Source organism: Limulus polyphemus, unplaced genomic scaffold, assembly GCF_000517525.1.
Source record: "Limulus polyphemus unplaced genomic scaffold, Limulus_polyphemus-2.1.2 Scaffold1442, whole genome shotgun sequence".
Classification (NCBI taxonomy): Eukaryota; Metazoa; Arthropoda; class Merostomata; order Xiphosura; family Limulidae; genus Limulus; species Limulus polyphemus.
In genome coordinates this window covers 130,892-145,204 of record NW_013667052.1, presented here as the reverse complement: position 1 = coordinate 145,204, position 14,313 = coordinate 130,892, and the positions used below count along the sequence as shown (strand labels likewise).

Here is a 14,313-nt window from a genome sequence, read left to right as displayed (position 1 = left end):
TACTAACTTACCTACTACTAGTGTTGTAGTTGTATATTTAGTCTCTGTATAGTGTGTGTTGTGTGTATATATATATATATATATATATATATATATATATATTTAAAAAGACTACATATGTAGACAGTCCTTGAAATTAGGACATCAAAGTCCATGGCAAAAGAAAAAGCTACCATAGTTGCATTATTCAAGACAATACCTTGACAAATGCTGTTATCCATTCTGGAGAGATTATTTCATTTAAAGATTCACTTAATATATGAGTGGGGCACAAGTCAAGTATTCTCAATAAGGTAATAAGTGAGAACTTGCATTAACTTTCATATTGAATAAATAACTTTGGTGAAATCACAAAATTATAGGCATCTTTCCAAGTTAACCCTGAAACATAAACTTTGTTTTGTTCTGCTCGTATGATAATGAACTTTCACAGAAAGTCAAATCAAACAATACTCATAAAAATAAAAAAAAATTATTGATCATTTCTAGCAAAATACAGTAAAAGACACCTAACAACTTTGTTTTCTTTGTTCTTCAAAGAACATAAAATGAACAAATTTTTTCTGTTTGCTTTGTATCTAAAATATTTTATACTTTTGTCAATTTCAACTAATAAACTTCACAGCCCTCTCCAATACTAAAACACATAGTTTGACAGTGGGTGTCAGTTTTGGTTTTGAATTACATTTTCAGTAAAATAAATGTTTTATTAAGGAAACTAGTAGAATGTGAAAGATATTAATTGGGGAATTCTCTGTATTTTCAGTGATATTTACAAAATCTTAATATACCAAGAGAACTTAGAACTAATTTGTAATATTATCCACCTACTCTTTCTTGGCCTTTCCCTCAAGCATGCGGCCCAGCATGGCCAGGTGGTTAGGGTGCTCAACTGGCAATCTGAGGGCCGCGGGTTCGAATCCCTGTCCCACCAAACATGCTCGCCCTGTCAGTTGTGGGGTGTTATAATGTGATGGTCAATCCCTCTATTTGTTGGTAAAAGAGTAGCTCAAGAGTTGGCAGTGGGTGGTGATGACTAGCTGCATTCCCTCTAAACTTTCACAGCTAAATTATGGACAGCTAGTGCAGATAGCCCTCGTGTAGCTTTGTGCGAAATTCAAAACAAACCAAACCCTGGAACATGTATGTGGAAAAATCATGTTAAAAACAGGTTGACATGACTGTTCGAAATAGCTGTCAAGAGAGACAGTTTATGTATTAGATATTAAAGAGTTGTTTATCATAAAATGCCATGGATTTGCTGTTGCTAATTTCAAGGACTGCTATATAACACTACCTCGATTTAAAAAAAAAAAGTGTTCAAATGAAAATTCTGTTTTGTTTAGTCACCCTGAACTGAAATTGATAAGGAAATGGATGTAATCAAAATATAAGATTTGTGTGAGTGAGTGAATGAAATGTTTACTTGAATAAACTATAAACACTTGACTGCTTAGGTTGAGGTTGACGAGATAACCTATACTAATAGATTCAGATTAGAAGTATTTGAAATATTCAGACATCTGAAAATAATGAAAGTTAAATTTATTTTGGATTAGTTAAATATTCTGTAAAGTCTGTAATCTTAAGTGTGTTAAGTTGAATAATTTGTATAAAAACTACATACTTTGAATTAGTGTGACATAATAAACATATTACTAAGAATGTGTGACCTCACTTACAAGCTGTTCAGAGAATGTAAAACCTAATATTTTTTAATTGAGAGTGAACATCAAATCTACTTTGTTCTTTCATAAATGTTTCCATTTTAACTCTCATACTTATTGAGAAAATTTAAAACTGATGTTAGGGAGAGGAATTGTCTGTCTGTAAAACAAAAAAAAAGTCACTAATGTTGTTTATTTAAATAACTAAATATCCATCTGAAGTAAATATGAAGAAATTAATATTCTCTACTGCCTACATTAAATATCACCATAATAACTTTTGTAATAATAAATGTATGCAGAATAGTAATATTTAGATGAATATATAAACAGTGTTGTAAACATCAGTGAAGAACAGGTAATATTTAAGTTCATTAATAGATCTCATCACTTGAAATTGATTATATATCATTCATTTAAGACTGTGTAGTTGACTTTGCTCACAAGCATATCCGTATGGTGCTATTTCTAAATTTTACATTAGTAAGAGGCCTCAACATGAACATCTTCAATGTTAAAACTTTCCAGGCAGTCTCTTTTCCTAAATAATTTTATGTTTCTGAAAGCTTGTTAAATGTGGTCTACAACATTAGGTAAACAGAACAATGTCATACTGCACAAATAAAATGCTTTTTATTTGTGCAGCGTGATGTTGTTCTTTTATATTGTTTTTTAGGACCACTAGAGGTTGAAAGTAGTGTAATTACTTTGGTAAGAATGTTATGTATGTATGTATGTGTTCTCATCAACAGTACACGATCGTAAGCCAATAAAAGTAGTGGTAGCTGATAATTTAATAACTATCAAATTTTATTGCTGGGTCATATTGGACTTTTGTATATTGGTCCATGATATAATATCAGTTGGGTTAGACTCCAACAAACAAATGAAAAATTGACAGCCTAAGTCCATTATTTTTTAAGTAAATTTTGAAAAGTTATTCAATGTACTGTTGATGATTGTTTGTACTTGAGGTGTGAGAGGGTTAGATGACTAACATTTAGTATTAACATATACTCTATAAGATTTGTGGGAACTTAATGGTGCTTGTATAAAAATAGTGTGTTTCTAGAATGAGGAATATACATACATTATTGAACATAGCTCATTGAAACTTTTAACTATATCTTTTAAAAACTTATCTTTCAATAATTTGCAGATAGGAAACAAACTATTTCTAAATCATTTGCATGTATTGATAAAAATGGTTTCATTAAAATTAACAATAATTGTGTGTAAATTGCTCTATTGGTACAATAAAGTCGAAAATTTTAACTCACCTTTAGGATAATCCAGAGCCTTGCCGATGTTTAGGTGTCTTTGGTTTGAGCCTTTACACACAGGAACGGGATTTAAAAGAAGTTTTTGCTAAGTATGGTCCTGTTGATCAAGTTCAAGTGGTTTATGATGCACAGGTTTGTATAAAGTTACCAATAAATTATTATCACAGTCAGAAATTAAACAAAATTAAGTATTTGATTTTTTTTTTAATGTATTTTTTTTAATATTAAATTGTGGCTATTATTTAGAATGATTAAAGATTGGCTTTGAGACCTTTAATAATTATCACTTCTTTTTTTTCAGAGTGGAAGGTCTCGTGGATTTGCTTTTGTCTATTTTGAAAATATAGAAGACGCGGAAGAAGTAAGTTAGTTTCAGCTTTTGACTTGTGCTTTTGTGTATGCATATGTAAACATAATAGTTGGAAAATTTTACCCGTTATTACAGGTGTAATATCTTCATATTGAATCAATACATTTTGTGTGAACACATTGACAATAAATAACATATTCCAATATTTTCCTAAACAGTGTAGAAGGTATAAGATTGTTCTGTGATAGGGGAAAAAAAATTAATCTATGCAAATCAGATGAAAAACTAAGAAAAGTTTAAACTTGGTTGATCGTGCCCCTTTCTGACAAGCAAGGTTTTTATTTCAGTATTTAAAATTCACGAAAAATAAAAACCAAATATTTTTTTATTCTTGCATGTAGCGTATTACATGCATTTTTCCTTAGAAATAAAAATGTGTAAAAATATATAAACAGTACTTTGTTGTGTGTTTTTAAATACATATTTGTTCTTCCTTGCAAGTTTAAAGACATCCATTTGGAGTTTGCATCTTTTGTATAAAATGAAGTCATTATTTTTCTAATGCACTAAAATTGGCATGGGACAGTTACATATGCATGCTTCTTGATCATAGGTTGTTTTTAGTCTAGTTTTACTGCACAAACTGCACATATCCATAACAAACTTCTCAATAAATTGTAAATTAACTTTGTAGATGTTACACATGTATGATTTGTATTTAGCCTAGCCTGTTGTATACAATAGAACTTCAAGATTAGAGGCACCCTTCCAACTGCATCCAAATGTCCTTAATAGCAAGGTGCCCTTAATATCAAAATGAGTCACGCAAAGCTGGATTTGGTACTGATTGTACTAAACTTCTGAATTTTAAGACCCTCAATTTTGTTTGGTTATATGCAAGACATGGGTTGTTTGTGAGTTGTACGTTGATAACTGCCTACTTTATTGGGTGCCCGTTAATCGTGGTTCTACTGTACATGGGTCATATTAACACAGCTTGCTTTATAGATTTGGTCATCAAATGGTGCCAGAGAATATAATTTTCTTTTTTCTTCATAGTAAACCCTCCCTTAAAACTTACTATTTTACATGATCAGTGGGGCCAGGGGTGGAAATTAAAGTCAAGTATGACATCCAACCAAGAGTACCAAACTTCGACTTTTGGAGCTATTTGACTGTTTCTCAGAAGTTCAGATATTGCACAAGCAGTAGTCTGTTCAGTCTCAACGATTAAGTGTGTCTTGTACTTTATTTATAAGGTGGGGGAACAATGCATAAAGTTTGTAGCAGTGGTTTGTGACATTTTGACATCTTAACTGTTCTAAATGTATGAAATACACAATAAAACTTTAATTTAACCTTTTGAACATTTTCATTGTTTATACACGAGTACAGTTATCACTTCAAAATATCATGGAAGTTTTTATGACCTTAATCCCAGCTAGTTTGGGTTTGGGTGCTATATTTGTAAGATAAAAACTTTTACACTTTGGTGGTTGGTCCAGTTGGCAACCATAAAGGATGATCATGATAGGTTGCGAGTTGAGCACCCTAACAGGGAAATAATACCCTGAAAAAAAACAAAATTCTGTGATTGTTGAATTATGAATAATGTGAATTATTTGGAAGGCTGCTTGCAAGTCACACATATTGTTACAAAAGCAAATTCTAGTTGTAAATATAAGAACTGATATAAATATATATATTAAAATATCTGCAGTGTTTGATTGCCACAAGATGTTGTTAAGCCTATATGTTGTTAAGAAAAAATTGAATTGATATTTCATAATAGTACTTTTATATTAAACCTCAATTGATATTTTCTTCTTCTGTTATTCAAACAAAACTGGGTTTAGTACCTTGTAATTATAACAATATAAAGTTCTTTCTTTCTTGAAGCTTCAGCCAATGGACCAATAACGGTGTGAATCAAGAACAACCTGAACGTTAAGCTTAGGTGGAGATATTACGTTACTCCACTATAAATAATTATATTTTATAGGTATTTAGGCAGTTCAATTTACTTAAGTATTACAATAGCCATTCTCATTATGCCAATTTAAAAAAAATAGTACAATATTTAACATATCAATCTTCATAAGAAGGCCAAAACAAATTTTTGTTCCAATGAAATAAAGCAAATACTTGGATTAATCAATACAAAATTTTAAACCTATAGGTACAATGACTGTAATTCTAACATCTTTTAGAAATTTATCTAAATGATAATTTGATAAACTGTGTTTTTCTCTATTAGTAATTTTTCTTGTCATTATGTATATATTTGTTATGCCTAACAGTTATCAGGAATGCTTGAAAACTTAATTATATCAAAAATAATAAGGTATGTTTTTCACAATAATTACAATAATCATAAAATTGTTCTGGTGTAATGCCTCTGTGCATCATTGTTCGAATACGCATTAATACTTTCTGGCTGTCATAACTCCATTTAAAAACCAAAGATCCAACAAAGCTAACTGACAATGCCTTTTGGAGGCCTGGGTAAATCCAATGGAGACTGAGGCAGCTAGAAATACACATTAACACATTCTGGCTGTCACAACTCTGTTTAAGAACCAAAGATCCAACAAGACTAACTGACCATGCCTTTTGGAGGCCTGGGTAAATCCAATGGAGACGTGAGGCAGCTAGAATCCTGTTAATTTTAACTCTAGATAGGGAAGTACATATTAAAAAAATATATATATATATTTCTATATATAAAATCATCTGTTAGCTCTTACTTAGGCCTGGTTTGTTCTGTTTAATTGTGTTTAGTACAAGTTATCTTTAATGGGCAAGAAATAGTCCTGTATGTACTAACATTCACTTCCTGCTTTTTGTATGCTGTTTGTAATGAGCTGTGGATGTACCTGAATCACTAATGTTAATGTGTATAGTTTAAAGCAAGAAACATTATTCCATTTACACATTTCAACATGAATTAAACATGTTAATTCAAATTAAAGAAATACAATAACACAATTCTGGATCTATAGCACCCCCCAATGGCACAGCAGTATGCCTGCAGACTTACAACGCCAGAAACCGGGTTTCAATACCTGTGGTGGGCAGAGCACAGATAGTCCATTTTGTATCTTTGTTCTTAATTACAAACAAACTGTACCTATAGCATTTCATTTTGGTTTCTTGAAACCTTTCTTAGACTGTTTCACCCCAGAATAAGTGTTTTTTCACTTTTAAACTATCATCAAAACAGTTGTGTTCATCATACTGAATACTTTATAATGTTCATTAAAGTTTATTTCTGGCTAATATTCATCAGTAATGGACAATTACAATATTATGTTGGTCTGTTGATTTTTACAAATTTTCTAAATGACCATATTTTTTTATCGTTCTAAATAAAATATTTTTTTATCATTGTCAAAAGTATTAGGACAATAATCGTAGAGCAGTGTTCCTTTGATCATGGTGCAACAGTGTATTGGATTTATAATAGATGGTGCTTTTCTACATGGCATTATCTCAACTAGAGTTTGATAGCATCTGCTTCAGTTTGTTTCAGTTCTTCTTTAGTTTAAGCAAAATTGTTCTCAGAATTCCTGGGTGAGATGTATCCCAGCCCATACAAAGTCTGTATTCATGAATAACATGTTGCACAGACCTTACAGATGTTTCTTACTCACATACGAGTATTTCCAGCAACTGAGATTTTGTTATGCTTTAACAACACATTCAGACAATCTAAAGATCTTTTACAATGTTACAATGGTTCTGTGTGCTGTATTGCTTGAAGTATCAGTTTCAACACATGGTTTAATGTAAGATTTTACATTTTTGCACCTGACAGGTTACGCTGAAAGAGACAGTTATCTGACAAATGATCTTTTTTTTTTTTTGCAGAGTTCATTAAGTCGGGGTAAACTTAGGCTGTCGGTCTGTCTCATACCTTTCTTGAATAACAAGTGTATATTTCTGTGATCATTTGCATATATAAATGCTAAAAATGATTTATACTTAGGATATGGGATTTCTTTGTTTAATGTGTATAGTATGTGCATTGTTACATATTAGAGTTAACCGATAATTTAAATTTAGTAGTTTAATTGTACTTTGGATTTAGCAGTTAAGTAAAAACCGATATATAGTCAGTTTATGATATTTTCCAACAAGATTGATACACACAGTTTTCTTTTTTAACTCAAATATGTTTTAATGTACACAAAACAATACAATTTACAATAACAGTTATTACAAGTAGTTATTATACACAATGATTTATAAGCAAAAGTTTCACAAACAATCAATATAAAGTCTTCTTTCTAGTCTGGAACTTCTTCGATATCTAATTGAGGGTTCACAATGAGCGAGTTGATGTAGGTATAATTCACTTAACAGGGAGCTAGCTAGCTTTGTCCTTCATTATTCACCAGCCACACACGCCGAGTTTCCACAGTGAAGTTATGTAATGTTTTCTTAAAAATACTAATGTCTGATGAGAATCCACTGAAGTTAAATGATTTGTAACATTCAAACTTTGTAAATGCTCCTGGTCAAATATCTGAAGTTTTCCGATTGACAAGTGTTATAACAATCACAGTTATAGCTTCCGAAGATTATAGCACATTGACTATAGCAAACTAATAACAGATACTACTTTTTTTTGGTCGCGTTGGTGATATTTATAGAAGTGTGGAGGCTTTCTAGAAATTTCAGTTTTTACGTAAAAATACTGATGCTAACACAAAAGCGTTTATGTACATACATATATTGTTGATTCTTACTCTCGAGAATCTTCCACAACTTTGGAGAATAGGCGGGTGTTTTGCAATACATATTTAACGCTATAAGCTATGGCTGTTTCTAAATATAAACTTAATCTAAACAAACGTCAATATAATGATAAATTTGTCACAGCATTAATGGGTTTTGTACTAACTGAACTACACCTGTTATCAGTTGGATGCTGGTCATTTGTTATAAAGGGGTATGATAAAGGTAATTGCAATTCTTTTTAATTATTTGTCCCAAAATTATTTAATATTTTATTCAAGTATTCTTTAACATTTTCTGTAAGTTGGTGCAAGTAACTTCAACATTAATTAACACACTTGATACATAATTTGATATTTCAAGCGTTTTGACTGCTGAAAATATCATTAATTGCTCGATCATTCACTTGAAATAGTTTTTTTTTAAAGCAAAAATATCATAACATTAATACCTTTCATTTATTCTATTTTCTTAGTTCTGCAAGTTATTTTTTATCTATTTTTTGTAAAAAGTTCTTGAAATCAGTTAAGGGATTCTTAAAATGTACTCCTGACATTTGCATAGTTAACAACATTTTGGCACTGAGAGCACATTAGATGAGCCATGTTATCTGTTCAAGGTGATTCCACACGTATTTATGGCAGTGCGGTGTAAAAGGTCTTGTGATCATATCTTAACACCATAGATTTAGACTGTTACAAATTATCTTCATGAAATAGGCACAAAAGCAAGTTTCTAACTCTGTTTTTTAATGTTTCAGTAGTATTGCATAAAAACTAAATATCAGCTTTGAATGCTTCAAACAGTATGTCAATATGTTATAATTTCAAATGTTTATCTATCAAAAGTTTGTACTCTTGTTATCATGAAATATTCTTAGTCGTCATTAATTATCTGTTTCTTCAGGTGTGGGGTATATCGGGGTAGAGTATTTACATGAAAATATGGTATATGTGTGTGTTTGTGTACTGGTATTCAAAATGTTTCCATAGTGATATCACTTGCATCTGAATCAGCATGCCAATGTATTAGAACACAGAATGCTCACATGACATTCAGTTAACTCTTTACTGAGCATAAGTTATACTTGACTGTTGTCTCCGACCAATAACTTTTTTATTTTTTTTATAATGAGCCATATGATTTTTAAAATACATAAATATATTAAAACCTAAGTATTTAATCAAATACCCTTAGATACTGGTTTTCATTTAATGTTGGAGATATACGGGTTGAAGTATAATTATGAACCCATTAACAGTATCTCAGTGTTCCATATGATCTCACCCATTTCATAGAGCAAATAACAGCAACAAACAGTTTACATCCATCATTATCCGTTTAACTTGTATTTGGTTCTCCATAAATGAAGAGCAACTAATCACTACTTTCTCATTGGGGTAGCATGTAAATGACTACATAATTATAACCCACTCTTTGATTGTGCCGTTTAAGTATTGTTCGTACAAATTGCGACTGTGTGATGTTACTGAAGGTTAGGAAGCATGGATCAAAGTTATATACAAGCAAATTAAATGTATATAACACAAAATTAATGTTGTGAATCATTGTATCTAATAAAGCTTGTGCTGTATGCCATTTAATGAGGGACTTTTTATCTGAATTTAATCATTCTTTCATCACAAATGTTAAGAGTTCCCTTGTCTCTACTCCTAATAGGCTAAGGAGAGATGTAATGGACTAGAAATTGATGGGAGAAAAATTAGAGTTGACTTCTCAATCACCAAAAGAGCTCATACGCCAACTCCAGGAATATATATGGGGAAACCTACCTTGTGAGTATTTAAAATTAATTTAATAAAGCATTGAAATACATTTTCTCAAGCTGCCATTAAAAGTATTAATAACGAACATCATAGAGAATATAGAAAAGTTGAGATCAGTAGAATTTCCCGTTGCTTTTTGATATATTTATTTCTAATCCGAGTTAAAATGTGTTAAAGTTTAGTTTTTAAAATTTAACCGCTATTCTTTCTTTATTCTCAAGTCATTTGATTACTATGCATTTAATACTTAATCAACCTAGTTGTCTTTTTGTTTGTTTTTGTCTAATTTATTTTCAAATTAAACTTTAACAATAATTGGGGTTTAAAAATATTTTTGAATTTTAAGAAAATACTGTATTGGTTGACAACTTTTGTGCATAAGATGTAGTTAATGTAGGTAGTGAAATTTTTTAGTGATATTTGTAAAAGCATATATGGTTTATATACCTTCTTATTTCTTTTCAAAGTCCAAGATATGGTGGTGGCAGTAGCGGCAGCTACAGAGGGCGTTCTCCATCGCCGTATTACCGTGGACGCAGATATTCTCGTTCGAGATCTCGTTCATACTCTCCTCGTAAGTACTACTACTAAGACATTGAGAAGAGACTAGAGTATGAATTTCAGCATGATTGCTGCACTTCAGTTTGGCATGAAATTTCATAAATCCTTGTCTGTTCTGATTTTACACAGTAATTTAGAAGCCAATACAAGTCTGATGTACAACTATGTTGTAATAAACTTTTTGTATTTGTCCTAATTATTTCACTTTGTAAGTTTACTAGGAAACCTGAAATGGCAAGGATTTGCCTACTTTAAGAAGATAGTTTATAAAAGAGCATATAAAGTTACCATTTTACATGTAAGAGGTTTGAACATTATAATTTTCTTACAGAAAATAAGCCTGCTTTTTATGTTTGGACTTTATTGGCCTGAAAATTTTGTTCATGATCTGTTGCAAAAAACTGAATAACTGGCATATCTGTTCTCTTATGTTTATTTGTTTAATCTACAAACAATAAAAAGTGTGGTTAGATAATAAGACATAAAAAATATGTTCAAATTTCAACTGCTAATGCAATTAATTTTTTTTTTCCTTTGAATGACTGATACAGTATTCTGTTTTGTCATTATCTTGTATTAATATATAATTTCTTTTTAAATCATTCATGTGAAGAAATGCTTGGACATTTTTAAAAGTCAGTCATTTTTTTTCTTTTGGAGTTGAAAGCATTTAGAATTTAATTACATGGAATTTTAGTAGTAGCAACATTGTATATATCATATTTGGTGTCTTACTTGTCACTTTTGACATGTAAAATGTTAAAATGAAATAAAAGGCATTTTTGTCAGTGTAGAATCAACTTGCTTGACTCCTCAGTTCGGGTAAAAGAGCCCTTTTAACTTTCTGTTTTTCTTTTTACATAGCATAAGAGATTATGTAATGACAAGTATTGTTTTCTCACAACCATAAACTATTTTTTTTCCAGCTAAATTTGAACAATATTACATTTATAAATCTTGTTGATAAATGATTCATTTTAAATAATGCTTGGGTATAGATACAACGTAAACTTACAACCATTTTAAAACTGGTACCTTCCAGAAACATTCCGTGTTTGATTTGTATGGACACTTTGTGAAAGATGGTCACTTTTTTTTTTGGTTACACTGTTACAAAATAAAAGAACAAAGTTTGTTGATGAGTTTCAGTGCTGAAGTAATGTATGCTATTGTAATCACTTTAATGCATAACTTTGCTTTTTTTTCAAGATTTGAAAAACAAAAAATTAAACCAGAATTATAGGTATGTACTTTATGGTGGGAATGACTTGTATGTAACTTTTACAAGCTAAAAGTGAGCAAGTACAACTTCAAAATACTTAATTTTCAGTTTTTTTGGAATAGACAATTATCAGATTTTTTCCTAAAAGGGCCAGGTGTGACCTGTTGGTGAGAGTGTCAAACTCTGAATCTGAGGGATCATGGCTCATGTCCAAGAATATGTGATGGGTGCTGTTCACTAACTGTCTTCTCTCTGATCTGTCAGTTCAACAGTAATAACATGTAGTGCAGATATCTTTCATGTAGCTTTGTGCAAATTTCCGAAACAAATCTTACAAGGAAATATATCGTCTTTTAGTTCAAACTACAGACTCTGATATTACATTAATATCAGGCAGGTGTTGTAATAGTGTGTTTAACATAAAGGTGGTCAATTTTTCCTGGAGCTATATTCTGTTATAATAATTTTATAGAGTTCTTGTATTATTTTGACTGCGTATTTGGTTGTTAATGGATGAAATTAGTAATGACTTTGTAAGTTACATGTGGGTCTGTTATTTAAAAAAAACAAAAGGAAATATATATACACACACATTCATTTTACTCCTCCGTGACTGGCTAGTTTACATATCATTTGTTACTGGTGGGTCCACATAACACTGACATAACACTCAGTGTACAAAAACTAACCCATTCAAGTAAACCCTAGCAGTGATTAGTTTCAATATTGATAGTATATTTTAACTTGCATGACTAATGTTATTAGGAATCTTGCAGACAAAAAAAAATCCATGAGTAATTTGATCCATAAATAATTTAGATAATTGTATTTCAAATAGATAGGTAAATGTATGGACCTCATTGGTAATTTTAGGGTTAAGAAGGATACAAAAAATCTCCACAATAAAGTATTAAATTGTGGAACTTAGTTATTATGTGTATGAAGAAGTACTATGAGCTTCTGCATTACTTTATCTGAGATATACATTTATAATTTGATTTTATCTAAATCTTGATTTAATTTTCATAAAAAAAGATGCATTTATTTTAAACCAATCTCTTAAGTTGTGCCCTAGTATATGAAACTTTCCCTTCAATACTGGGTTGGAGTACGTTGGTTAAGTACTTTAATTTCAGCCTGCCTGATGATAAGGGTGATCTGAACTGTTGGCTTCTTATCATCTTTGAAACAGGTGGAGAAGCTTTGATAAAGCAATAAGCAGCACCGATTCAACATTGCTTGGATAGTTTTTATAAAGGAACAGTGCCATGTTACCTGGACTGAGCACTGACAAACCTATTGTGATGGAACTCCATAGTTGGAGGGTGGAGGTGGAGAAGCTTTGATAAAGCAATAAGCAGCACTGATTCAACATTGCTTGGATAGTTTTTATAAAGGAACAGTGCCATGTTACCTGGACTGAGCACTGACAAACCTATTGTGATGGAACTCCATAGTTGGAGGGTGGAGAATTCTGTTCCTTGGCCGGTATTGAACTCTACTAGTGTGTTGATCAAATCAAGTTGTCCTCGGGTACATGGAAGATTTCAGTAATTGAAGTCTTTGATAATTTGGACATTTCTAGCATGATCTTGGTTTTGGTTGTTTGTCTTTCCTCCTAATATTATGACCAAATGAGGTAAATCCATGGCTAAGGTTATCTGGTGTTCTTGGGTCACGTTAACTAGTCACAAATACGTTGGTCACATGTCAGATAAACATGGCTGGCATGTTTATAAAATTCATGTTGTAATGGTGTTTTCACATCTGAAGTAAATGGAAAGAGATAGGAAAAAAGATGTATTTAGTAGGAACAATTAAAGTAATGCATGCAGTAGCCAGCAAATATATAGTTAGAAGTGTACTTGCATAGTATTGATGTGTCTAGCTTATGTTGCATTCTTAATTTTTATTAGCACCTCCTTGCATTCTTTCATTAATGGATATCATGATTTTCTCCCACAGTTCCTAATGTTTGGCTATACCTAGACAGACACATTCAGATTGTAAACTATTAAGATAAAGATAGAAATTTTAAATGGTGACTATATTGTTAATACGCAGTAAAAGCTTTGGACATTTTTCATAACCACTGCTTAAAATCTAGCAATGGCTCACTTTTAATTTGGCTTACCAGTGGATAATTAACAGAAATTATAACTGTTGATTATCAAATACCACATGAAAAACATTTTTCACTCAAATTTACCGATTTAACACTTTTCCAATTAACTAGTAATCAACATATTTTATTTTAATGCTTTGATTTTCATTCTGGACAGTACCTTGTATGCCATTTGACTAAATAGCCAGATCAGTAACCTCAAGGTTCAGATATAAAGATCACTGATTTTGAACAGCTGACCAGAGAGAGAGGGTAGCCAATTGACAACACCTGTTGTTTACTTGGCTACTCATGACTAATTAGTGGGATTGACTCGCTTTCATAATGTTCCCACAGCTGAAAGTGCAGAACATGTTAAGCAACATACTTTAGACTTGACCCTGCAAAGCCCAGCACATTAACCAATAGGTCACATGTAAATGTACCCCATTTTATTAGTTTAAACAGCACAATTCTTTGTTTCCACTGAACTTTCCTTGTTGTGATGATCACGAAACAATTTTTACTATACATTCCACTGCAGTTGCTGTTGTAGATATATTTAGCTTCATCTTGTGTCTCCTACTTGTTACACGTGGTAGAGTCAGTGGGGTTATTTTGCTTGGAGATACCCTAATT

General features: G+C 31.3%; 1 protein-coding gene across 2 annotated transcripts in view; it reads left to right on the top strand.

Moving 5' to 3' along the window:
• LOC106463593 (transformer-2 protein homolog alpha-like) overlaps positions 1–11,148 on the top strand; it is a 43,603-nt gene extending 32,455 nt beyond the window's left edge. For both annotated transcript variants that reach the window (XM_013923638.2, XM_022391122.1), the window contains exons 7-10: positions 2,954–3,082; positions 3,252–3,311; positions 9,681–9,796; positions 10,255–11,148. In XM_013923638.2, the coding sequence (XP_013779092.1) occupies positions 2,954–3,082; positions 3,252–3,311; positions 9,681–9,796; positions 10,255–10,378 (429 nt within the window). In that variant the 3' untranslated portion in view covers positions 10,379–11,148. The remainder of the gene's footprint in view (positions 1–2,953; positions 3,083–3,251; positions 3,312–9,680; positions 9,797–10,254) is intronic.
• Positions 11,149–14,313: the final 3,165 nt, after the last annotated feature.